This window comes from Exophiala dermatitidis (assembly GCF_000230625.1).
Source record: "Exophiala dermatitidis NIH/UT8656 unplaced genomic scaffold supercont1.2, whole genome shotgun sequence".
Taxonomy (NCBI): Eukaryota; Fungi; Ascomycota; class Eurotiomycetes; order Chaetothyriales; family Herpotrichiellaceae; genus Exophiala; species Exophiala dermatitidis.
This window is the reverse complement of record NW_008751647.1, coordinates 3,686,136-3,712,349: the sequence shown is the minus strand read 5'-3', so window position 1 is coordinate 3,712,349 and position 26,214 is coordinate 3,686,136. Positions and strand designations below refer to the sequence as shown.

General features: G+C 53.3%; 8 protein-coding genes across 8 annotated transcripts; 5 read left to right on the top strand and 3 right to left on the bottom strand.

The window, feature by feature from the left end:
* The first annotated feature begins 1,971 nt into the window (after positions 1–1,971).
* On the top strand, positions 1,972–5,196 carry HMPREF1120_02806 (DNA polymerase theta subunit). The gene has a single exon (XM_009156852.1). It carries the CDS (start codon positions 2,133–2,135, stop codon positions 4,914–4,916), a length of 2,784 nt encoding a protein of 927 aa, XP_009155100.1. The 5' UTR covers positions 1,972–2,132; the 3' UTR covers positions 4,917–5,196.
* A 249-nt stretch (positions 5,197–5,445) lies between these two features.
* HMPREF1120_02805 (minor allergen Alt a 7) lies at positions 5,446–7,085 on the top strand. The gene is made up of 3 exons (XM_009156851.1): positions 5,446–5,841; positions 5,931–6,016; positions 6,086–7,085. Exons 1-3 carry the CDS (start codon positions 5,815–5,817, stop codon positions 6,585–6,587), a joined length of 615 nt encoding a protein of 204 aa, XP_009155099.1. The 5' UTR covers positions 5,446–5,814; the 3' UTR covers positions 6,588–7,085.
* Positions 7,086–7,244: 159 nt separating this feature from the next.
* HMPREF1120_02804 (uncharacterized protein) lies at positions 7,245–9,001 on the bottom strand (the record flags this gene model as incomplete). The annotated part of the gene is made up of 2 exons (XM_009156850.1): positions 7,245–8,767; positions 8,824–9,001. The coding sequence occupies 2 exons, from the start codon at positions 8,999–9,001 to the stop codon at positions 7,245–7,247; spliced, it is 1,701 nt and encodes a 566-aa protein (XP_009155098.1).
* Positions 9,002–9,151: 150 nt separating this feature from the next.
* HMPREF1120_02803 (uncharacterized protein) lies at positions 9,152–11,730 on the top strand. The gene has a single exon (XM_009156849.1). It carries the CDS (start codon positions 9,237–9,239, stop codon positions 11,667–11,669), a length of 2,433 nt encoding a protein of 810 aa, XP_009155097.1. The 5' UTR covers positions 9,152–9,236; the 3' UTR covers positions 11,670–11,730.
* Positions 11,731–11,820: 90 nt separating this feature from the next.
* HMPREF1120_02802 (DNA repair and recombination protein RAD52) lies at positions 11,821–14,257 on the top strand. Its single transcript, XM_009156848.1, has 2 exons — positions 11,821–12,015; positions 12,077–14,257. Exons 1-2 carry the CDS (start codon positions 12,005–12,007, stop codon positions 13,788–13,790), a joined length of 1,725 nt encoding a protein of 574 aa, XP_009155096.1. The 5' UTR covers positions 11,821–12,004; the 3' UTR covers positions 13,791–14,257.
* A 3,077-nt stretch (positions 14,258–17,334) lies between these two features.
* On the top strand, positions 17,335–19,759 carry HMPREF1120_02801 (uncharacterized protein). The gene has a single exon (XM_009156847.1). It carries the CDS (start codon positions 18,762–18,764, stop codon positions 19,386–19,388), a length of 627 nt encoding a protein of 208 aa, XP_009155095.1. The 5' UTR covers positions 17,335–18,761; the 3' UTR covers positions 19,389–19,759.
* On the bottom strand, positions 19,527–20,863 carry HMPREF1120_02800 (uncharacterized protein; the record flags this gene model as incomplete). The annotated part of the gene is made up of 3 exons (XM_009156846.1): positions 19,527–19,681; positions 19,737–20,741; positions 20,797–20,863. The coding sequence occupies 3 exons, from the start codon at positions 20,861–20,863 to the stop codon at positions 19,527–19,529; spliced, it is 1,227 nt and encodes a 408-aa protein (XP_009155094.1).
* A 1,110-nt stretch (positions 20,864–21,973) lies between these two features.
* HMPREF1120_02799 (uncharacterized protein) lies at positions 21,974–25,492 on the bottom strand (the record flags this gene model as incomplete). The annotated part of the gene is made up of 1 exon (XM_009156845.1): positions 21,974–25,492. One exon carries the CDS (start codon positions 25,490–25,492, stop codon positions 21,974–21,976), a length of 3,519 nt encoding a protein of 1,172 aa, XP_009155093.1.
* Positions 25,493–26,214: the final 722 nt, after the last annotated feature.

Genomic DNA, 26,214 nt, shown 5'->3' with positions numbered 1-26,214 from the left:
TTGATGCTGCGTGACCGGCACAAGGTTGGGTGGAGCGAGGTTGTTCGAGGCACCTGGGACACTAGGCGCAGAAGGTCGGCTCCAAATCTATAGGCGCTGCTATATAAGTTTCTATTGCAAATACGCTGTTTTGAGAAATGGGGAACCGAAAGGATTGTGGTGAAGAGGTGGAAAGGAAAATGCCGAAGAAGTAGGACGGACGGCGGAAGTGAGGAAGTGGGCGATATATTGTAAGGCACGCGCCTAGACCAGGGTGAGCCACTGACCAGTCCAGCGTGTGGGTTAGCGCCTCTATCGGGAGCTGGATGGGGCCGCCCTGTGGTTCTGGACACTGCAACGCGGTCGGTGCGAGGCAGTTGACGATGAAGCAGTATCTACCCAGCGAGGAGGAAGGGCGATGGCCAGGAATCAACCCCTGTCGATGGCCAGTACTGGTAGGGGAGTTGAAAGATGAGAAAGAGGTGGGTGAAGAGAAGAAGAGAGCACTGGCAAGGTAGGAGGATGGTAGTGGTAGTAGGCGGGAAGGGCCACGCGATGGGGAAAAGAAAAGAGGAATACTAGTGGGAGAGATCCAGTCCCAGTTCGGGGAAGGACAGAACTCGGCGAACAAGGTAAAGGAAATGCAATGTCAAGGTAATGATGTGCCAGTCAGATCAGGGACACTAGTAGAGTAGTGAAAATCCTCGACGTTACTAGTCCTACGATGTGCTAAATAGTCAGGCGAACAACGGCAGAGCTTCTGGTTGCAGAGCGAGACAGTTTGCTCCGAGTCGGTGAATTATTGGCACGTTTGACGAGGAGAAGCCCGAGAGAGGAATCACCAGGCATCCGGGGCACCACCGTAAGACGCTGAGACATGCCGGGTGTTTTTAACAGATACTTTATAGTACCTAGTAAATACAACCACACCTGGCCCGCCATGGTGCCTGTGATGCCTGGAGCAGCCGAGTAAGTTATAGATGGGGATATTGGCTTCGTGGTGAAGTTGAACTTGAAGGGGTGGGTGTTGACGGAATGTCAGAGGCGGTGTCAGTGGCCGTGATCATGCTAACAAATGGCAACCGTGTTATATTAGAGTGGTTCAGACTGGGTCCTCCCTCATCTCATTACTTCTAGCAGTATCATCAGAGAGTACTGTACTACTAGTACTATGATAGGGCCCAGTAGGGCCCAGTAGTTGGGACAGCTGGGTTCTGCCAGAGTTTAGCCTAGCATCCTTACGGTTAGCTTCAACACGCCCGTCATTAGTGCCGGAGGATCTTGGCGTCACCTGACCGCGGACTGCCCACCAAGATCCCTCTAAATTTGACCACATCTCTTTCCCAGCTCCTCGACTGGCACTCTCGACAGGACGCTGACTAGGTCCTGGAAGCGCAAAGAGACGATACTTGTGGCCTCTGCTGTCCCTGCCGTGAGTTCGACAAGACCCCGGAAGCAGCCGGGCAACAAAGCCCCAAACTGGCTGATTTCATACCATAATTTAGCCCGCCCATGGCGCCCCTAAAAACAGAACTTCGACCGCACCTCTGAGCATTCCCACTACTGGTACCTCCATCATTACATACCTGCGTAGGATTGCCTGGCTTTCAATTCCACTTGGGAAGTGAGCCCTCTTGCGGCCTACCTCATGTATACATACACCGCGGTCCTGCTCGCATGCCTGGCGCTATCACAATGCTTCATGGCTGCTGTTGATACCTGTCATTGCCGGCGCTATTATTTGGGTACAGCCTCCAACAGCGCAAGGGAGAGCAGGTTAAGGTGAGTTCAAGTCGCAGGCTTGCCGTGCCACTGGCAGTGAATCGACGTCGAATTGAATGGCTTGGCGGCGCAACTCCAGGGTGCGCTTGCTCTAAGCTTGGGCTAGTCTCTTTCGGGCTCGCCTATTTATCTCACGTGTCAAGTGGCGCCCGCCCTAAGACTTTAGCGGCTGGTGGCCTGCATGTTGATATACTTCAACTTGAAGTTCACCTCATCTTTGCATATCACGTTTCGCTGACCATCTCGCCAACGCCGCGGTATTCTCTTTGCAAGTTCTTATTACGGGTGTTTTGACAGTGCACATCGGCATGCTTGTAGTCCGTCGGAAGTCTTCTCCTCAATGGTGGCAATGATCTGCGTCTGAGCCGGTCATGGCCAACGCCTGGCACCAGCCCACCACTGTCTACGGTCAGCCAACTACAATAGACTTGGCTCGCCATCAAACGTATAATGTCCCGCCTGCTGCCGGATTTAAACGGCCCAATGATGATATAGACCATCGACAAGAGAAACTTCCCAATCAAAGGGTTTCACTGCCACAAGCGGCCCATGCGAAGCTCCCCGACCAAGTCAAGGCACCGTTCCCTCCCCGTTTACAGGCTAGCCGCATTATCCCCAGCGAAAGCGTCGAGCCAGCTCGTACCCCGGCGCAATTGCGCCATGTTATTTCTTCCACGCCGGGACCTTCCCAGAATCCTCTGCTTACACTTGGCCATGCGGCTTACGGGCTGCCTGCTCAGCTGATAGAGAATTTCGCTGCTCTAGGAGTACATGCAATCTATCCGTGGCAGTCGTCCTGCCTGTTGGGTAAAGGATTATTGACCGGAGAGCAGAATTTGGTCTACACTGCACCCACAGGAGGCGGCAAGTCTCTAGTTGCTGATGTCCTGTTACTCAAGCGTATCATCGACAACCCCGGCCAGAAGGCGATTTTAGTTCTCCCGTACGTTGCTCTAGTACAGGAGAAGCTAAGGTGGCTACGCGCTCTGGTTGATGGAGTCTCCAAGAATATCGAAGAGTTGGACGGGACGCCGAATCCGACATGGCGCCGACCCAGTAACTTGGTACGAGTGGCCGGCTTCTTTGGTGGCAGTAAGTCCACAGTCAACTGGGCAGACTGTGATGTGGCGGTATGCACGATTGAAAAGGCCAATTCCCTGGTGAATTCTGCTATTGAAGAAGGCAAAGATGCGAAGCTGGGCATCCTCGTTCTCGATGAGTTACACATGCTCAATGACGAACATCGAGGTTATCTGATGGAACTTCTTGCCACGAAATTGATGTCTCTGGAGACACCCGTCCAGGTCGTTGGCATGAGTGCCACCCTGCCGAACCCTCAACTCCTGGCAAAGTGGTTGAAGGCAAAATTTTACATCGCGAAATACCGTCCTATCCCTATCGAAGAGCACTTGGTTTATAACAATGGCATCTACCTCACAGCGAACGCCAAGGAATTCTTTCGGACTGCTACGCAGCTGACTGCAGGGGATGCGTTACCGACCCAGCGACCGGAGCCATTGCGCACTATCTCAAGGTCTGAACATCGGGATCTCCAAAATCCCATGGTTAACGCTGTCGTCGCCTTGGCGGTAGAAACGGCCGTTGCGGGACATGGCGCCTTGGTATTCTGCAGCAGCCGTCAGGGGGTGGAACGGACTGCGACGCTAATTGCTGATGCCTTACCAGTGGATCACGTTGATAAGGGTATTTTAGGCCTCCGGCAAGATCTCCTGGCATCATTACATGCACTACCAGGAGGCTTTGAGTCCACCTTCTCCAAAGCAGTACCCTGTGGGGTTGGCTTTCATCACGCAGGATTGACTGTCGAGGAGCGCAACCTGGTGGCCGAGGCCTACGACACTGGCGTTCTTAAAGTTATGGTTGCAACGTGCAGTCTTGCGGCAGGTATAAATCTGCCAGCTCGGAGGGTTATACTCAACGGGGCCCGAATGGGGCGAGACTTGGTTGGGCCAGCGATGCTTCGTCAGATGCGTGGGCGGGCAGGCCGAAAAGGTAAAGACGAGGTTGGAGAGACATACTTATGTTGCCAGAAGGCTGATCTGGAAGCGGTCGCTGAGCTACTCGAGGCTGAGATGCCTCCTGTTGAGAGCTGCCTGACTCCCGAGAAACGAGGAATCAAGAGAGCCCTCCTCGAAGTCATAGGCATTCGCATGGCATCAAGCAGAACAGTGCTAGACAGATATGTCCATTCATCATTGGTCTGGCATACAACGGAGCACGGCACTGTCATGGACATGGTTGAAACATCAATCCAAGAGTTGCTCGAAAGTGGCCTGATTCGGCGAACGGAATATGAAGATTGCCTTGAACCCACTAGCCTTGGTACCGCTGTGGTGGCTTCAGGCCTCAGCCCGGAAGACGGGGTTTTCGTTCACTCGGAACTGCGTCGCGCGCTGGAGTCGTTCGTGATGGATGGTGATTTGCATATTTTTTATCTCTTCACCCCCGTCCAGACAAGCGGGTTGGCGGAAATATCTTGGCCGACATTTCGCGATGAACTGGACGCTTTGGACGAAAGTGGTCTGAGAGCCATCCGACTGATCGGTATCAGCCCGGCCTTGGTCAATCGGCTTGTCAACAGTGGTGGAAAACTGAAGGAGGACACTCCAGAAGAAGAGCGACTGGCGCGAGTTTACCGTAGAGTATATTCAGCCTTCCAACTGCGCGATCTGTGCAATGAGATGCCGGTGCACGAAGTCAGTGTGAAATTTTCGGTGCCACGAGGACATATACAGAATCTGGCTCAGACTTGTCACGGATTCGCGGCCGGGATGATCAAATTCTGCGAAAGAATGGGCTGGGGTATGCTCGCCGCCGTGTTAGAACACATGTTGGATCGGCTCCGAGCCGGAGCGAGGGCTGATTTGCTCGAAATGGCCCAGGTCGCGTTTGTCAAAAGTCGGATGGCACGCATCTTCTGGGAGAATGGGTTCAAGAGTATTCGAGCTCTTGGAGAGGCCGATCCGCACACTCTGGTACCCGTGATGATGCAGGCTCAGGCAAGGAAGATGAAACTACAGGGCGAGGCGGCCGAGAAATTCAAGGCTAAGCTTCTCGCCAGAGCCGAGATCATTGTCAACAGTGCAAACCGACTCTGGGAGCGACAACAGCAGGTTCAGTGGGATGAAGAGTAACAACTCTTGATCGACGTGTGGGACCTAGTCGTCGGCGCTGCTCAAGGCCCCTGGTTTGCGACGAGTCCGACTGCTTGCTGGTTCTGGCCGCGCCAGAAGCATCATTTGTCAGTCAGTAGCAGGAGACAGCGTAGCCTGCAGGAAAAGTGTAGACTTTGCTTGTTTCAGGCCTCGCGAGATGCCTTTTGCAGTTAGATATAGAGGATAGACAGGGGCAGGTTATGAAGAAATCGACCGATGAATAACGGTTTGCAATCAACTTGGACAAGAGAGACCTCGACATGAATCTGGAACCAGTCAAATGCCAGTAGTCGATTATTCCGCGGGTTTCAAAGCCCGGGGCTATTGCGATTGGTCAGCCTGGAGTCTCGGTCAGCTTTTCGTAAGCGACAGTGAGAGGGGGTTTTTGACAGCATACCGTACTGATACATGGTGAGTAACCGGATTTGGCAGTTCCCTGGACGTCAAATACGCCCGTGGACAATGATTGAAAACAGACTATTGTAACCATAATACAAGCCGTTGTTGTCAGGGACCCGGTGCGCCCCATCATGGCTCCAGCCCAGAATGATCCGTAATGATAAGGTAATACACGGACTAGAGCTCTTATCGATAAGGTGGCCTCCTAGCGCCCGCGACATTATTGTCATGGAGACTGCATTGGTGACCCCTCCGAGTCTATCCTCCCTTCAGCGCTTCCGTGCATGGGCCGGGGGGCCTTGGATGTGCTTTTATGAGTGGTGATTGAGCTACCTGGCGGACGGATACAAAAAGGCTCGAAGCTTCCTCCCTGTCCCGGCTGCTTGTCTTCTTCCCATCATCTACGTCCCCAATATAGAACGAACGTCTCGTTGTCCCCTCTCTCCAAACAATCCATTTATACACCAAACTATTCACCATGGCTCCCAAGATCGCCATTGTTTATGTACGTACATACAACGGCGTTGTTACTGCGGGGCAGACATGCCTCTGCTCCTTCCATCTGTCTATGAGCTGACATATGTTGTTACACAGTACTCGATGTACGGGCACGTTGCCAAACTGGCGCTGGCCGAGAAGAAGGGCATTGAAGAAGCCGGCGGCACCGCCGACCTCTACCAGTACGTGATTCTGAACAGTCCGGCCAACTCAACTCACTCTTGATTCAAACTGACAATATTTCCCTGCAGAATCCAAGAGACATTGCCGCAAGAAGTCTTGACCAAGATGCACGCACCGGGCCCGAACCAGGACGTTCCCTTCATCACTCCGGACATCTTGAAGACATACGATGCGTTCCTGTTCGGCATCCCGACGCGCTACGGCAACTTCTCCGCTCAATGGAAGACGTTCATCGACCAACTCGGGCAGCTGTGGATGGGCGGCGCCCTGCACGGCAAATACTTTGGTCTGTTCGTCAGCACCGGCACCTTGGGCGGTGGCCAGGAGACCACGGCCATCACGGCGCTCAGCGCCTGGGTCCACCAGGGCATGATCTACGTTCCGCTCGGTTACGCAAAGACGTTCGACCTGCTGGCCGATCTCTCCGAGGCCCGTGGCGGTTCGCCTTGGGGCGCAGGCACTTTCGCCGCCGGCGACGGCAGCAGACAACCTTCGGCCCACGAGCTTGAGCTCGCCACCGCCCAGGGCAAGTCGTTCTACGAGACCGTGTCCCGCGTCAACTTTGCTTGACTAGATGGCAGCGCTGCCGGAAAGGCTACTACTACTACTACTACTACTACTACTGGGACGACAACGACGACTGCCGCCCATAATCAAACAACGACATCAACAACAACACCCGCCGCCGCGAAGACTAACACCACCCCCTCTCAGCGTCTGGATACCGATGAAAAGGAGGAGAGTGGGCCCTGTGGTCTACCTAAGAAGTGCGTCATCCTCTAGAAGGGGAATTGGTTGCTGGGACCTGTAACACAAGTGACAAACAAGCAATATGGCCCCTATACCAGTACCTACTGATAAAATCCCGTTTCTTTCAATACAAAAATACCTATTTGCCCTGCATGTTGCACAAACAGAAAAAGAGCACAATACCCATAGCATTATCGACTTATTATAGTTTTGCAATCCATCTTTACCCTTCACCCTGATGGTGGGAATCCATTCCAAATCATAAGTAATCGATCGTGACCCTTGATGCGTTTTCCTCTGTGCCATGCTAAGACCTGCGGAGTTATCTCCTCTAGATTAAAAAAGTATATCATTCAGTATATCATTATATCACTGTCTTTCAATGTGCCAGCATAAGTATTCGAGTATTGGTATTATGGGGTCGTTACTTGTCCGACAACATAGAACTCGTATGACTACATCAGGCCGGATCATCACTTAGGCACCTACGGACGTGATCAACCGCGGCGGTGGGCTGTCCAGGCTGCTCATGACGGACTTTGTGTGCCGCGCGATTTTGAGGCACAACCAGCCATCGCCCGAGGCATTGGTCTCGTCTTCACACCGCTTTATATCTTCCAGGGTCATTCCGGCACTATGTCCCCTGGTCAAGTCGTCCGTCAGGCGGGCGGGAAACTCGTGGCACCCGGGCAGCAGGCCGTGCCATTGTCTCTGCCGTCTCTCGAGCGCGTTGCACAGATCGCTGAGTGTATAGATAGGCTCTGCTGCTGCGGCATCAGCCACTGCCAAAGGGGTTGAGGCTAGACTGCTGGCCAGGGCGGGAGTAGTGTTGCTGTTACTGCCACTACCACTGCGACCACTTGTCTGCAAATCTGGTGGCGTTGGGACCGGGGCATCGCCAAAGACGTAGGCCCGGATCAGCTTGTAGCCGAATGTGCGCCACTCCAAATCTTCTCTCACAGACATAAGCTTGTTCGGGAGCGATATAATACCACCATCGGTTTCCGCCGAGGACAAGGCTGCTGAAGATGATGTTGCTGCAGACGACCAGGTCTGTTGCGGTTGCGCGCCAAACCCCTTTCTCAAGTCTATGGCCGTCGCCTTCTTCACTCGATGCCATTGGTCAGCTAGCACGGTGAGCAGCGTGCTACTGAGCATCAAATTTTGCGAGCCAGATTGAAACTTTTGCGGACATACGGCGCAGTAGATCACTTCACGGCCGGTCCGGTGGGCCCGTAGCAATGTGTCGATTGTCCCTGACGATATGGGGAGGGCTGAAAGCGTCGATAGTGTCGACAGCGTGAGATATAGGTTCGGCAGGCAGGGACAGTCGGGAATGGCGGGTAACTGTGTCAATGAACTGGGATCGGCGTCGGGATCGAAGCTGTAGTCACCGGCCGTGGTAGTGGTGACTGACTCGCCATTGCCCTCAGACGCGTCTGTAGCTGGAAGTGACGTATCCGCGGTATAATACGTCCCCTCCTTTCCATGGCTGTCATGCGCGGGCATTGCTAAGAGGCTCATGTCCGCAAAATCAGGCCATAACGACACATCGGTGGGGTAAGGGGCGTTCAACTCGGGTACCATTCCTGCCAACGCCGGGTCGGTTGGCGGGGTTCGAGGCTCGTCATATGGCGAAGTACTAGTCGAGCCCCTGACTGTATGCCGGCTGCCGCCATCTCCTGGAGGTGGTACACCATGTGCATATGGCCCTCTGGTCTGCTTGCCAGACTGTTGGTTGATGTGAGATGTTGACGGATTGGACGCATTGAAAAGGTATGTGTTCTCTCGAGGGGCATCCTGACTTGTCTGTCCACTAGTCATCGGCCCTGCATAACCGGCACCCATAGAATTGACAGAGTCATCAGTGTTGTAGTCGAGTTTCTGCCTCTTGCGTGGCCGACCCATCTGCTTCTGCACAGAATAGTGACATGTCAAGTGTTGCTTGCGACATCGTTCACACCCGTTGGGTTCGCCGGAGCACTTCAGTTTGCGTTTTCCTGCAAGTAGGAAAATGGTCAGTGATTGGCGGCCATATGAGTGAAGGGAGACAAACTGCATTCATCACAAGCAGCGTGCCTCTTCACCGAGACATCGGCGTCGAAGGCTGCGCTGTACGCGGGCATCTCGGGTTCCCCGATACCCGGTACCCAGTCAGTAGCGGCGAAGGTCGTCGCAATGGGGTCTGGGCCATAGGAGCTGAGGGACACCGCCGCGGTCTCCTTACATGCCATGGCTCCTGATAGACGATGTTCGATGGACAAGGACTCGATCACGACGACTCAATAACACATCGAGCATGTCAATGTTGAAAGCGCAGGCATCCGATGGCGGACTCACCGTGGTACCGTAGTAGTTGACTAAAGATAATTGAGGCGCTAGATGAATTGGGACGGCGATGACATAACCACTGACTCAGCTGGGCGCCTCATCGGCGATACGGCGCCTTGTCTCCGATGCATTTCACAAATGTCCAAAAAATTTCCAGCCTGCGCTTTCACAGTTGAACTTTCCAGTAAACAGCCAGCCAACCCCACCATGGCCGACTCAAAGAAGCGGAAGGCCGTGACCAAGGACGTTGAGGAGGATGCGGCCGTTGTGTCTGGAGATGAGTTCGAATTTGGCCAGTTGGACGGTACACTTTCTGGCGACGAATCCGAGAGCGACAGTGACGGAGAGCACCCATCCAGCGGCGCCGAGGATGACAGCGATGCCGTGTCGGTCGACAGCGACGAGTTGCGCTCGGATGCCAAAGACGACGGTGACTTCTTGACTCCCAAGAAGAAAGTCCAGTCAGGCGGTGTGGACATTACCATCTCCGACAATGCAGCTTCGAAGAATGATCCGGACGCAGAAATCTCCGAAGAGGAAAAGCCAAATTACAGGATCGTCAAAGATGCCAACGGTAACGACAGATATGTATACGACGAAATTGACCCTGGCGACGACTCCGACTATTCTGTTCCTGATGAAGAGGCAAATACAATTGGGAATATACCGTTGTCCTTCTACGACTCGTATCCTCATATTGGATACAATATCAATGGAAAGAAGATCATGAGACCTGCAAGGGGAGAGGCACTGGATGCACTTCTGGATAGTATTGAAATTCCCAAAGGATGGACTGGCTTGACAGATCCGTCCACCGGCAAGCCTTTGCAGCTCAGTAAAGAGGAGCTGGAACTTTTGAAAAAGGTGCAGATGAATGAAGTTGCAGCTGATGGCTACGATCCATACGAACCCACAGTGGAATGGTTTACTAGCAAGACGGAGACCATGCCACTCAACTCAGCACCGGAACCTAAGCGGCGGTTTGTGCCGTCCAAGCATGAGGCCAAACGCGTGATGAAAATTGTTCAAGCCATCCGCGAAGGGCGTATTCTGCCCTACAAGCCTCCCAAGGAAGACGAAGACGAGGAGGATGAAGTTCCCAAGTATGACATTTGGGCGGACGAAAAGCCCCGGCCGGAGCACGCCATGCATATGCCAGCTCCTAAACTACCACCTCCCGGATTTGATGAAAGTTATCACCCTCCACCTGAGTATCTTCCCGATAAAAAGGAGAAAGAGGAATGGGAGAAGATGGACGAAGAGGACCGGGAAAAGGAATACCTTCCTACAGATTACGCCTCCCTACGAAAAGTCCCCGGATATGGACGGTTTATCAAGGAAAAATTCGAACGTTGCCTGGACCTGTACCTTGCTCCGCGTGTGCGTCGAACAAAACTCAACATCGATCCCGAATCATTGTTACCGAAGCTACCTAACCCTGATGAGCTCCGGCCCTTCCCCACCCATGAAGCTGGTCGATTCCATGGCCACAAAGGCCGAGTACGATCATTGGCGATTGATCCTACTGGACAATATCTGGCCAGTGGTGGTGATGACGGCACTATACGGGTCTGGACACTGATACCCCAACGAGAGGTCTGGTCGGTTTCTGTCGGTGCCGAGACTGCGGTCAACGTTGTCCGGTGGCGACCTGGCAAAGAAGTCCCCATTCTTGCTGCTTGCGCCGGAGACGACATATTCCTATGTGTTCCACGTTTGGGAACGGATAATGGCCCGGAGGTAGAAGCTGCCCAGTCTTTGCTTGATGCAGGATGGGGTTATGCTGCGTCCGAGAATAGCACTTCAAAGTCGTCCTCGATCAAATGGAGCCGTCCTTCATCAGGTCAACGGGAGCAGGGAGTCGCCATCATTATTCATCTGGGATATACGGCCAAAACCTTGTCATTCCACTCGAGTGGGAATCACTTTGTTACCATTTGCCCCGCCACCACTGTCCCCGCTTCGCAGGCGATTGCCATCCATACGATCTCCAAGCATCAAACCCAGTTACCGTTCCGCAAACGACTTAAGGGCGGAGGCACTCCCCAAGTTGCTCACTTTCACCCCAGCAGGCCCATCCTGTTTGTGGCCAATCAGCGGGTCATTCGAGCCTATGACTTGTCTAAACAGTCATTGCTGAAAATCATCCAACCCGGTGCCAGATGGATCAGCAGCTTTGATGTTCATCCGACCAGTTCGTCGACGGCAGGATCGGACAATCTGATTGTGGGATCCTATGACCGAAGACTGTTGTGGATGGACTTGGACTTGTCTCCACGTCCATACAAGACACTCCGCTTCCATGAGAAGGCAATTCGTTCCGTGCGGTTTCATCCGGCTACAAATAGGTACCCGCTGTTTGCTGATGGTAGCGACGACGGGAGCATTCAGGTCTTCCACGGGCAAGTGACGAGCGACATGATGAGTAATGCACAAATTGTGCCATTGAAAGTTCTGCGCGGACACAAGGTGACCGGGGGATTAGGGGTGATGGACCTTGACTGGCACCCCCAACATCCATGGCTGGTGAGTGCCGGTGGGGATGGTACATGCCGGTTATGGGTGTCTTGAAAAGTTGTAGCCTAAAAGCTTGAATATATCTGCTCGTAATAGTGCCCAATTCTGCGTCGAATGTTTCCTCGTGCGAATTCTACTTGCTTGCTGTATGCACACCGGCAAGGCTGTACCGCAAGGCTGAGAGGTGGGACCAAGTCACGTGAGGGCGCGATGTCCGATCCCTATGAGACGCGTCTGCCTTGAACGCCACGCGCCGCTGGTCTTCCAGGTTGGTTCATGTTCAACACATGCACATCGCCGCACTGCAATAATCTGGATTACTGCACCCGTGCGGGCGAACCCAATACACGCTCTAGTATAGCACGTCTCTGGCCTTGTGTAATGCCTTCATGATGCCTGCGTAAGTAGCTCACCCTATGTGCCAAACTATATGAGCGTGCCGCTGACGTGTTACCTCCCAGCGTCGGTGACCAACATAAGTCTAGCGGGCAGCACAGCACGAACCCCTTCGAAGAACAGAGGCCGCGGATTTCGGAATACACAGCTCAGGAGATTGCCACCTTACAAAGCCGGCTGGACAAACAATTAGGACCAGAATATATATCTGCGCGAGCGGGTCCGGGTGGTTCAAGAGTACACTACCTTTCCGCCGACAAGGCCATCAGTCTCGCGAATGAAGTGTTTGGATTCAATGGCTGGAGCAGTTCGATTCAAAACATCCAGATCGACTTTGTCGACGAGCACCCTCAGACAGGAAAGATCACTCTAGGGCTTTCGGTTATTGTGCGCGTCACATTGAAGAACGGCACGTATCATGAAGATATCGGATATGGCCAGATTGAGAATTGCAAGGGCAAAGCGGCGGCTTTTGAGAAGGCCAAAAAGGAAGGGACCACAGACGCACTCAAACGAGCGCTGAGGAACTTTGGAAACGTTCTGGGCAACTGCGTGTACGACAAAGGATATCTGGCCAAGGTCACCAAGATGAAGGTCGGCGCACCAAAGTTCCATCCTGACAACCTTCATCGTCATTCCGACTTTGCACCTAAGAAGCAAGAGGAGGATGTCAAGCCAACCGTACAAGGAGGACTGCAACTGCCACAGGAGTCATCGACCGAATTCGATGATACCTTTGACCTGGATGATTTCGAGGTGGCCGACTTTGATGGAATTGATACTGAGCACCCGGACGAGGTAGCGTTGCCCGCAGACTCAGCAGCGAGTAACAGAAATCCGTCTAATTCATCAGATCGGATGCCGCCGCCATCTAGAGATGATCTGACAACACCGTCAAAACCACCTGTTGCTGCCGGGCCGTCTTTACGAGCAGGACCTCCTCCGCGGCAAGCTCAGGGTGCGGTTGCTTCGAACATCATCCCTCATCCACTACCACTACCTGGCCAACGGTCAGCGGTGGCCACGGCGACGGCGACGACGGCGGCGGCAAAAGGTCCACTCAATAAGCAGGCGACCGGCACTGGACCAGAACAAAGACCGAACTCCGATGACATGTCCCGATCTTCCTCCCCCAGCGTGCCATCACAGAACTTGGCCAACGCGACCAATGGGCAGAACAACTCTAATCCTCCTCTTGTTGCTGGCTTCTACTCTGCCAAAGCTGCAGGACACATAGATCAAAACAACAACATCATCGCGGCGTCTCCGGCCGCAGTGCCCAAGTTCAATCCGCACGCCGAAAGCCCGTCGATCCGCAAAACGTCCGGCGTCCCGCACAACAGATCAATCCCATTGAAACGCGACTTGACGCCCGACACCACCAACCTGGCAACTAGTATCATCAACCCACAAGCAGATCCGAGCAGAAGGCTGGGTGTCCCCGGTGCAAATTTGAACAGCCCTCTCCCAGGGATCAGAGGACCGAGCACTTCGGCCTATAGGCCACCAACGAGGCGTGGCGGGCCGGGGCCTGACTCCAGCACCATAGCTGCGCCGCAGCCGCCTTCAAATGCAGCAGTAGAAGGTGATCGAGCGGCGCCCGGCGTGGCGAAAAGGACACCACTGGGAGATGTGAGTAATGTACAGCAGCATGCCCATGCCACCACAGCAACTACGTCGGATGGAGTCGATGCGAAAAGACTCACGGTGGCAGGCGCACCTCCGCCACAAGTGGATGCGGCGCATGAAACAACAAATGCTACTTCCGGCAATGGATGAAGAAAGAAAAAAGAAAAAACGCAGCGAATCCGGTCTTTGATTCACTCTTTTGGAGGGGTTAGGTTGTTTGGCGTCTCACAGTTTCAACAGTAAGGTAAGCGGACAGCACTTAGCAGTTGTTAGTCGAAAAGCTATGATCTCGCCGAACCAGGGATGCGTACATCTACTGCTACACAACTCGCCGCCTTTTCTTTTTGTTTGGTCTTTCTGGCGCTGGCCCTTGTAGAGAGAGTCATCTTTTTCTAAATCCTGGGGCGGATGTTCCCATTTCCGATGCTCAGATACTCTACGAAGCGAAGCGAAGCGAAGCAACGCAAAATAATGCGTCGAATGGAGCGGATGAAAGATGGAGATAGAGATGGTATTTTCGCTGATGACAGCAGTGTAATGATAGGTTTATGAGCAGCCCAAAGATATCCAAGACATAGTATGCAGTGGCAGCCTTCGGCCATGGTTCCTTTCTTCCATTTTCGGTTTTTTATTCTTATTTTCTTCTCGACTCTATATAACACGTACTTGGACCCCAGGTCCCCTCGGTGTACTGGTATCGCTCTCGCTGGGATATCCGTTCTTGTCCTCCTCGGGGTCGTGGCCGTCACCATCCTCGTATTCGCATTCATATCGTGTCGTAATGAATCCGAGAATTGGAGTCGATGCTGAATTCACTCGATCCAAGCCAACCGATACATCAACCGACAGGGTCTTGAAGATCGAGGCAAGCCTGACAGAGCAGGGACGGCAGGGCACGGCAACCGGTGTGTCCGTCAGTGTCGGAGTGATTCTGACAAGGGGGTGGCGGTGGCAGTGGTACCGGCAGCAGCAGCGCCTCTCCCTAGTCTTTGATTATACAGTACATAGGTACAGACACAGATGTGCAGGCTAGTTTATAGCCAGTGCCAGGGTATGATGTCGGGACATAACACACTTCCCTCCATAGGATCGATGATTTCCCCGTCTATATCGTGGAGGGTTGCATGAAATTAGTGTGCTAGTGAGTAGAGTATGTAGTTCAACTGTCACTTGCCACACGAGAAACTTCACCAGAGACCAAAAAAAGAGACGATGGAAGGAACATGCATACCTGGGCTGATTTACCAATAATCAGGCAGACGAGATGGCATGTCAGGTCCACTTGGAACATGTTCAAGTCTGACTACCAGTAGCCACCGAACAACCCCATGCAGAATCATGCGGCACGGCAGCGACGTTGCAGCAGAAAAGAGAAGAATCCTGGGCCGTAAGATCAAGGGTATGTAGATAGATCGGAATCATGGAGAGAAAGAGAGACATCTAGGTGACGCAAGGAAAATGCCAGCGAGACCCGTGAAGACGCCAGCCGGCCGGCAGTCACAGCCCATGCCGCCCTCCTGCCCTCCTGGCCCCAGTGTTGCAAAGGCCCCCTAGGCGAGTGAGGCGATAGACGAATGAGCACCAGAAGAAAAGCAAAAACAAAGACAGGGGAATGGCTGAAGAGGTGGAATCCTACCCCAGCCCAGCATGATACGTACTGTGTGGGTAGCTGCTAGCTGCCAACTGGGTAATAGGCCAGGCAATCTCAGGACAAACCAAGGGTCGGTGATTTGATTGATTTCCAATTCATCTTGTCTCCCCTTGCTGTACCCACCGCTGAAAGGACAGTCAGGACACTCAACCCGCCCTCGCAGAATGCCATGTCCTCGCTCTTGTTACTTTGACCTACCTACAGTTGCAAGTGGACAAACGACACAGAAGGACTTAAGTCCGACCGAGACACGCTAGGATTCGTGTATGGGAACTGAAGTCGACCACACAGACATACATACTCATATCCTCCCGAGATCGCCCCGCTCCTTGCTGGCCTTGCTGGTGTCATCAGCAAGAAGAGGGCACGAGGGTAGAGAGTGTGTGGAGTAAGGCTCAGATTCCTGCCTGCCGCTGGATTCACACCAACATACAGTACAGTAGCCTCTCTGCAAGACTGCAATGATCGTATCTCGCGTGAAGGTTGCAAATGCTGACGAAGGACATAACAAGGGTAGGTCGGAGGCTCCTGCTCCTTCCTCTCACGGCGGCTAACAGCGGAGTCAAGAGGCAGAAGGAATGCGGTGCGGACACCCTGTCCATCAGTAATGACAACATTGAAGAGTCAGCTGAGCGATCGCCTATCTGGAAAACTGGAAGCAATAAATCAGAATGGCTTGCATGACATTATTGACACTCACAACCCGTTGGGCCCGGCAATCCTTTCCTCGACCTTGCCGTATGGATATACCTGTGCCGGTCATGGCTTGCATGTTTCTTTTGTCGTGTCGAATGAGGCGACTCACAATGCTACAAGTGCCACGGGATGCCCAAGGAAGACCCATGAATCCGTGCGGCAAGTCCTTCGTATCAGAGAGTGGCACTGAATTGTTTGTCGCAAGCACCTGCAGTGATGGACTTCATCCGACCACAAAGCCGAAGCCAGTCAGGGTGGTAGATGACTATCCACTGCTTTGCCAGTGCTCCAAGCGCTCGGGAAGCCCAGCAAATCCCGTCGTCACCTATTTTACGCTAAGGCCATGATTGAGTGTTGGTGGCATGATGTTCCTAACCCCTCTGAAGAGGCCAGGATGGCGCGGTGAGAAAGCACATTCCAGTGCCATCCTCTGGACGACCTTGATCCTGGTACCCTGCGTTGACGACCGTACCAGCCTGGCACCTAGTTTCGAAGGTGTGGCGGTGATCATGCCATGGCCATGGCGACGTTCCAGCTTCAGAGGTCATTCAGGATGTAACTGCGCTTGGAGGCTGACTGTTTTGAGTGCTGAAAGCTGTAGAAGGAAATCTGCCCGGTCACATCTTCCAGGTCCCCCAAAGCTTATAGGAGGAGGTGTGCCTCAAAGCACTGGCAGTTGAAGCGATGGGAAGAATTCCCACGCTGAGAAGGTTTCAAAGCTGAACCCATGAATCCGAATTTTGAGAAGATGGTGGAAAGTGACCCACGCCACAACTCTCGCTGATTCGGTACCATTGAGAAACCCAAAGTAGTTATTGCAAAAGTACAATACGTGACATGTCGCGGTGGCGGTTGGGACGACTTGCTTCGTTTTCTCATCATTAGTCTGGGGCTCGTCCAGGTTTCGGGGCAAGACTGCATCTGGACAAGCTGCGGCAGGTTGACCATCCGTGCATAAGGAACCCCAGCCGGCCATAAGTCCAGAAAGGGAAACTCGCGAGGTTATGAGATGGTGGAGTATCGTAGGCGATTCTTGACTGAAGAGAGAATGATTGCCAAACGATCAACAACTCTAATGGGTACCAATTCCCCCGTGCTGCTCTTCGATCGATCTGTGCAGAAGCGGATTCCCGATAACATTCCTGTCTAAAGTACAAAAGGTATGCTGTATCGCAAGTTCCAAGACCGGGGGCATCTTTTCTCTGCCAGTGTCCCTCATGCTTCAGCATTCCTTTGGAGCCGTCCGGACGGCACGGCTCGCTATTGGAGCGTTAGAGGTAGCGCAGGGAAACAAGCCAACCATTTGATTTTGCTGGTTAGATGGTCCTACCAATAACAGGGTATTCACGCGGCTGAGACTCCTGGCCATCCCGAGCTAAGTAAGGGTGGTAAGGGAGTGCTGCAAGGAAGAGAGGAGAACTGGTGGTTAGACTGCATAGGACATCAGCAACCAGGGCGAGCAGGGTGAAAAGTCAAAATCTTCGATGCTGTGTCGTGGGCGCAACGGCCATGGCCCTCTGCCCTCACATGGGCCAGGCCTTGTGCTTCAGAACCGAGTTGGTGACAATCTTCCCAGCCATACTGCGATGGTAGTCTCGGAATCTACAAGGGGTCGTGCATGATTATGGCTGGGACTGCGGCAATCCTCGCTGCATCGGTCGTCCTGGGAGGGCTTTATCACCGGCGAATCTGGCCATCACATGCCGCGTGTCCCGGCTCCCGGTCGTCATTCTCTGTACAGTGAAATTGCACAGAATATGGTACACGGCCTTGATTGGCTCGGGACATGGTTTTGGGCTCTCCGGTCCGGTCCCATGACCTGAGGCTGATGCGAGCCACTGCAGGATATGATGCCAGTTAGTTGGATCTGCGATCAAAAAGACCTGCTGCCGACATGAAAACTGCTGCTGTCGCTAGCGAATAGGAAGCCGCTGGTTCCCTCATAGCAGGGACTATACCTCCAAAGGTCGATAACGGCTTCGCTCACCCAGCACCGTCCTCGGACTCCTAGCCTCGATCCAGGCGGCAATTTGGCTTATGCAGGCGGCTGTCTGGATCTTGAGATTTTCCTGCACCTGCCGTAGCCATGGCCATCGTTGGGAAATATCTTCACCTTGCTGGATCCTAGAGTGCCATCAACCCCTGCTAAGTCGATCCCATCACGGACATACAACAAATCAGCCTATCATGGAGTGAGGCCGGCCTGGAAGCTGAATCTGTGTCTGCTGCTAGGAGGGTGTGTTTTCGTCACTGCGGCCGACTGTGACCGAAGCCAATAGAGCTGCCATCGTCAGGCAGGATAGACACCGGTGCAGGCCGTAAGCTTGTGGAATAAACCTCATTGGGACGCTTTGGCCAACAGCACTTGTCTCGTGGAATCTTTGCAAAGACTTCAAGCTGGCCGTGCTTTGAAGTGCTCATAGCAGACGTTGAATGTCGTCGGTTTGAGCGAGCGGCCCACACCTCCACCAAAATTGAAAATGGTAGCATCCTAAAGCGCGAGAAGTCTGGTTCAGCAAACCTGGGGCTGTGTAAAAGCCACCCTGACAGGCCAGGTGCTGAAGGGGGTCCTGCAGACGACAAGCACCAGGATATTCCCTTGTCTTCCCGTATCCGCTGTCGCACAAATACTTCAAATCCAGGCGAAGATGTGGATGTCTGCACCACTCGTCACGAACGAGCGACTATCGGGATGCAGCTGCTTTGGTTGGACGGGGTAAGGGCTCCCTGACCTGCTCCTAACGAATATTTATATAGTGTCGTGCTCATGAACCATGCTGCGATCTGCCCTGGGACAGATGCCCATGGATTCGATTTCGTCTTGCACTCTGTCCGCTCCATTGGAGATATTTGGGCTGGTATTCACCCTTCTGGCCACGTTTGTCCTCGCTCGCAAGTTGAGCCTCCATCAGAAAAGACCAATTCTACCATTATACCACTCTTCCGACCACCGTTCGCCCAACATGAGATGCGACCGAAACGCCAACCCAGGCAAGAAGGGCAGAGGTGGAAGACGAGCCAATCGAGCCAATGCAATGAGCATAAGCTATCTTCTGAACGACAACAAGCGCAAGCAGCCTCCGAGGGACAAGTATGATCAGGAAGAAGCAATGTTCATCTGGTACCATCGCATCGACCTAGCGCTTCCCTGGAGCCGGGTTCAACAGGCCTTTCAGCAGCAGTTCCATGAACAGAGAGGCAAAGCAGGACTCCAGTGCAAATTCTACCGCATCCTCACCAGTCACCACATTGAAAAAGTCAGAGCACAACGCACACCGGGTGAGAAACGCCGGCCCGAAGACCGAGCAGAATGGGGCGTGATTGCCCAAACACCGTACAGGTATGCGTGGATGCTACCTTTGCATCGATATCAGCCACCGAATCCGAAACGCAAGCAGTGATGAATCAATAGGCAGGTTGGTCTGGAGATAATATTGCAATGGAAAAGGTGCTTGTCGCTCCGCTTCACCGGCAGCAACGTTGGACATCTTATTTCGGGAGGTTAACTCAAACATGGCTGATACGAATCAGCAGTGTATCTACCACTTGTTGTTGTTCTCATGGAAGGCATCGTCGTCACTTCTGAAAGCCTCGTCGTCGGACCCATACTGGCGGTATTTGTAGGCATTATAGCCGTACTCATCGTCGGAGCTAACCTCGTCCTCTGGATAGTCGTTGGCAGGATTGTCCTCGGCTAATTGAGTCAATCAAAATATTTTTTAGTCGGAAATCCGGGAAAGTTTGCTTACCATTTGAATCTTCTGAATCCCAATCAGTATCATCGTCACTGTCAACATATTTTTGCCAGAACTCCTCGTCCTCATCCTCAATGACCAGGATGCCGACATTGTTCGGCTCTACCATTCTCGTTGCATCAGGAGTCTTATCATCTTGGCGAACCCGCACGTATGTTTCGTACACATAGTCGTCCTCTCGACACTGTGAAGTCATCTTGGTGTCCTGGGGAGCCGGCGCCGGCTGAGAAGAATGCTCAGCCTCAGCCTTTTGCTTGATGTCGGGGTCCAACTCCATGGCCAAGGCAGCAAGCTCATCCGCGAGCTGGTCTGACTCATGGTCCCAGGTACTAGGATGATCTCTGATTGACGTTCCCTTCTTCACACCACGATTGCTGGGTTGCAGGAATGTATTCATGAGTGTCCGACTCGACTTTTCCAAGCCCTCGGCGTCGGGCGTTTCCTTCTCTCCCTCATTGTCTCCTGCTGCTTCGTCTGCGCGGACATCCAACAATTTGTCCACAGGTTTGCCGCTGTAAAGCGGATTTTCTTCATGGCTGACCGAGGCACCATATCTTTCGACAAACGTGGCAAGCGGAGGGCGGATCGAACTTTTCTGCTTTCTAATGCCGCCAGAAGCGCTAGGAGACAAGGCCGACGAGAGATTGCGAGTGAGGTGGAACCGGCGAGTTAGGTGCGGGCCTTCCCTGGAGGCGGGCGCAGGTGTAGGGGGAGCGGACAGGCTGCCTGTGGTAGGAGCGGAGAGGCTCTCCTGTGTCTTCGCACCGTCGTCTGCTTTCTCCTTGAGTTTGGCCTTCAGTCTCTCATAGTCTTTCTTGTCGTCACCCGGCGACGTCCACCGAACAGGGGGAACACCAGGAATTGAGAGCTGCGTTGGTTGACGCATCGCCGGGCTCTTCTCTCGCTGGGAAATGGGTGCGATGATCTCATCTCGCAGACGCTGGAAGTAAAAGTCGGTGACTCTTCGTTTCTTGTCGGGAGCAGTGCCATGCTCAAGATCTGTACGGAATGTTAGATAGGCATTCTCAACAACAGCGGAGCAGCGAAGGCATACACAGAGTGTCGACGGGTTCGTCGGATCGCCTGCGCTTAACGCTGATGCGTTCTGGCGCGAGTGACATTTTGGTTGACGCAGAATCTACGGCGATGGAGCGCGAGGAGGCGAGCCGTAGGAAATGTTTAGGTAGTTGGTGGAGGACATACAACTGGAGTGTGATAGAAGATGATGACGCTGCTGCTAGTTGTAGTTCAAGTTTGTTCCCGACATTTATTTAAAGTTGGCTCCAACGTCGATTTATTTTGGCCTCAAAGTGACGCATCCATGATCCGAGTCCTTCCCCAGCATCCGCCTCGCGTCTATCGCCTCCTCTGATTCGATCATCTGTGACCCTGACAAGAGCCTCCACTGCGCCTTGCACAACCTTCTACACTGTACTACATACTGGACAACATTATTGTACAATGTTGTGCTACTACTTGTTATGACGCCTGCACTGGCTTCTATGAGACTGCGCAGTTCACGACAGCTACTAGTAGTCTATTCTAGTGCCTGCGTGCTTATTCGTGAGTTGAACGTGTGCTTGGAGCCCACATCGACACAAGGGTACCTCGCACAACGCCATCATTCGCCTTTGCATTCAGCATTGTGATTGTGTATACGGGGACTGTCTCGTGACCGAGAACACCAAATTCATAGCTATACCGAATTGCTGTGCAATGTTGATGTCTGCTTTTTGCAGGCACATGCTAAGCCAGACCTGGGCCAACACGTCCGGCAGCGTGGGCCTTCCTCCTTCCTCCTTCCGCCCAGATCCCTCGCTATTTTTTCGACTGCTCCCCAAGTACGCCCCTCCACAAGGTGAGCCTTCGCAGACCCGAACAAGAAGACTGGTTTCAGGATGCCGTCCTCCCAAGGTAGAATGCCCTGTATCGGAGAAAGAAATAATGATATAGAACGATGATCTCGTCGTCAAAGAAGGCCGTCCGCAGGCGTAATTGAAAGAGTGCGGGCTGATTGTATATAAAACCAGTCCTGAACTCTCACCCCATTCCCAGAGCTGAACATTGCCATACCTGTCCAATTACAATGCACACAAGAAGCGTAATACATCTCCTCAAGCTACAGAGGCATTCGAGTAGCTCTTGCACAGTTGGACGTGAAGATTCGTGGGTTTTGAAAGAGTCTCCAGAAACGACAGCATTGCTATCATATGACGTGCGCTGCACCATCGTCAAAGGTATGTTCGGTGCCGATAACATCTATCTCTGCTGATCAAAGTTAGTCGGCGCACGCAGTAGGCTTCCGAGTCTTGACTCACCCTGCGCCCGCGTCCCCCTGAATAGCCAGTCTGCACCGGAGGCGAATAGAAGAACTGCTGTTGCTGGGGATAGTTATACACGTTATTGGGCCCTGTCGGAAGGTAGTTCTGCCCCGGGAATCCTGCCGAACCAATAACAGGACTCATATGGGCAGAGAAAGACAAAGGCGATGATGAGGGATTCTGCAGAGTGCGGAAAGGATCGACAGAGGGGGGCGTCGCGAAGCCCGTATAACCGCTGGACATATAGCCAGTGCTCGACCGTGGCCCCTGGTTGGGGAAGTTTTGATATTGAGTCTGCGGAGTCACCTGCTGGTATGGGAGTTGAGAGTATGGTTGTTGTCCTTGGAAACCGTTCACGCCGTATGGTGCAAGACCGAACGATTCAGCCGATCCCGTCCTGACGGGGCTCATCCCGTTCTCAAAGGCATTAGCATTGGCGCCAGGTCCGAAACCGCCGTTGGATTGACGTGGGAAATTCGGGGGCGGCAGTCCGCTTCCAGAGGCTTGCTGCGCATGTGTCGGCGGGCGACCTCGATCATTCGTGGACGGGTGCGCGTGAGCAGGATATTGCGGGGCCGGCACCTGGTTAGGTCGCATGGACATACCGACCTCGTCCATGATTCTCTTGTAACCTTGGTTGGGCTGGGCCTTAATCTTGGTAAGCACCCGGGCAACATTCTGCACGACCTCCGGACGCATATTATCGTCGAGGAATGGCGTGGTCAAAATCTTGAAGATTAGCGTCACTCCTGACGTCTGATCGCACAGAATCTGTTCGAGAACGGCGTCGTTGGGGCTGAAGAAGAGAGCTTTAAGCACCATATCTCTCGCTTCCGGCTCGTTCCGTTGATTGATCACCTTCAGCACGGTCAAATATGCAACCTTGTGAGTGCAGAGTGGAACGAGGTGAGGGATCAGCCTAGGGGCAAGGACGGATCGTCGGCGAGGGAAGGTACATGTATCGAGCAGCCACGTCAACAACAGTGCTCCGTTGGCATTTTGTGCTAGCTGGACGCTATGCAATGCGATTGCTGCGGCCATCATGCGTTGCTGGTTCTTAGTAGAATGATGCGACTCCAGGCAAGCACGCATGGCTCTAGCCCCAAATCGGCCTTGCGCAATCTCCCAAAGCTGGCTGAGCATGGTTTCGAAAATGAAGTCGTTGTAGGGCGAGCCAAAGCGAAGGCAGCACTGCAGGACGTAATTTCCATATTGATCCAGGAAAAGGGCAACAGTGTATGGACGAAGCGCATCGACAATCATGCGAGTCTGACTTTCAGTCTTGCACACGTCGATGATCTTTTGCGCTGCCCATGTTCCATTTTTGTGCACTCCAATCTCCGCCAAATGTGGAGCAATGCGTGTCAGCATCTGCTCCTTGGTTTGCTCCGAGCAGTATTCAAAAAGCTTCTGGACTACGGTGTTCCCTAGGTAGTCAGAAGAAAGCTCTGCAATTTCAGGAAGCATGTCGATGGCGATCTGCTCAACTTCTTGAAGTCCACAGGCACCGTTGTCAATCCGTTTGCGGAAGTCTCGTAACCTAGGAGCATCATACATTCTCGCCGCACTCGGTTCTGGAATGGGTGGAATCTCCCTTTCCAATTTCTGATACCGTATGGCACTCTCAAGGTTCGCAGATACTGAAGGTAGGTCTGATTGCTGGCCACCAAAATCCAGGACAATTTGCAAAATCTCCGGCTGCAGCTCGGCCAAACGGTCACCAGTAGGCTGAGAAAGGGTTTGTTCGGCATTGGTTGCACCCGTTGTGCCCACATTCCCGTCTTTACCACGCGAAGTCTCGAGCGATCCTGTAACCGCCTGTGAGCCCGGTGGGGGAGTGCTGTTTTGGTTTGGAGTCAAAGATACAGATGCGTTTGGAGCTTTGGCAAACCCGATCCTAACAGGGCCTGCTCCAGGGAAGATTTCCTGGCCGTTGAGAAGGTGGCGGGCACGGATAGCAGGCTCTACGGACTCAAAGTTCACGAACCCGCAGTTTTTGTGGGTGAGCACTCTCGTCGACTCGATCGGCCCAAAACGGCTGAAGATGGCGTCCAAGGACGACATGGTGGTGGAGTTGGGGATGGAACCGATCCATAAAGACCGCGACGGCTGGACTTCTGGATCCTCCATGGTCTCATACGGGAGCTGCCCATGCTCGATAATGTTTAAGCCCTGCAAAGCGTCGGAAAGGGCAGCTTCTTCCATGCCGCTGGAACTCTGCATATCGAAGCCCATGTTCGTGGCGTCGGTGTCATCGGGACGCACCAAATGGCGGAGCGACGTACGCTGTGGGGTTTCCACCAGGCCAGCAGTGCGGGCGCGCGGACGTGCAGCACTAGCATTCACAGCAAAGGCCTGAACAGCTTGGTTGTGAAGACGGACCTTTTCCTGGACACGTTCGTATTCAGCTTCCAGAGCAGCCGCCGCAGATGGTGTCAAGGTCCCACTCGGGTATTGGGTGTGGGCATGGTCATCATCTTGGCCTTCGTTGCCGTACTTTGGTTGCGTGTTGACCGAAAATGATCGGAAGCGACCTGAATTGCGCATACCAAAACTGGCCAGGACGTCAGACAATCCAGAATCCTGCGTCCGAGAAGGGTCATTCCCGTCGTGCCGCATTGCGTCCGACAATCTCGATTGTGGTGGGGGCTCTGCTAGACCCAGGTAGTCAAGAGTGCGGACTCCCGAGTCGGACATGTTCAGGCCAGACTGTTGAGGTGAAGTCGGGTCTTCGGCGGAACTGATACTGGTCAAAGTAGCAGCACGAGTCCTGGTGCCCCATCCGGAGTTGAAAGCAGCCTGGCCGAAGGAGCTGGACTGTCCTAACAAGCTCGCCCGCTGAGGCATGCTACCTGCCCGTAGTCGGGAGAGCAGGGCAGAATTGGCTGAGTTGGCTGAGCTTGATGCATTCGAGTAGAAAGCCGTCTCCGCGGCCGATGTCGAGCCTGGTCGGAAGGGGCTGGTAGAGGGTGTGGGCCGCGAAGTTTTCGAGGTCAATACATTGACTCCATTAATGGTGCCAACGGGCGAGATTCTCGACGGAAGCGTTCCTGCACGACCTCTTCTGGCTGGGCTGTTTATACCGGTTTCCGTCAGGGGCACCAGGTCGGGAAAACCGTCTTGACTGGGGGACTCTGGAATCTCGAAAAGCGGGGTGGAAGTTCCGCTTGTAGGAGGGCCCCAAATGTTTGAAGACAGACCAGTGGTCTGAGATTGTAGTTCTCGAGTGCGTTTGGGAAACAGTCGCGAAGTCTGTTCGTGAAGAGGAGAGCCTGCTCCTGCTCTTGAACCAGACAAACCTGTCAACCCGGAGGACTTTGGTCCACCAAAAGGAGATTTCGTCGTAGGCACCGTAGGAGGCTCGCTAATGGTGTTCAATCCGGATAAATTGATATTCAGCTGGCCTTCTGGCTTTGTCGTAGGGGCCATGGTAGCTCAATGGCCGCAGAACGGCGTCGTACTGACTTGTTTCAAGGTCGGCTGCCGCAGCCTGTACAATGGGCAACTTTCAAGGTGTACCAGCTACTTATATAACCTTTATTCCTGTCGGCGTTGTGGCAGACGTATTCAATCAAAAGAATGTGAGGTTGAGGCCCCAGACCTTGAGTGAGTAGCGGTGACAGCGTGTGCGTTTCGTCGTGCTGCAAGATTTATATGTTCAGTTCCGACCAGCGCACAGGAGGGGAAAGGTATATCTTTTTGCAACCACCTCAATGGGATTGTAACGGAAAAGAGGAATATGAAGGACTATGATCGTGGCAGCTGCGTGAATCGAGGGCTCGAGACGAGGATGGCTTCGTGGATGGACTGGTATTACTCTAGCAGCTGTAGAGCACGAATTGCTCAGTAAGAGGTCGTATTATGGAACCATAACATAAACGATGGAGAGAATCGAAGCAGCACTCCAGGGCTGAACGGACATTAGAGAGGAGGATTGGAAGTCAAGGCACGAGGCAGACGTCAAAAAGAAAGAGTGCGATAGAAGGAAAATGGGGAGTTGGAGGATGTAGTGCAGAGGAAGATGCAGTGGATGGATGTCAATCAGGGGGAAGCCCAAAAGAGCTGCGGGAGAAGCGCAGACGACGCACTGCAGAACAAACTTGAAAGGACTCGGGAGACGTGGACTGCGCGTGTGCGGACAGGCCCAAAGC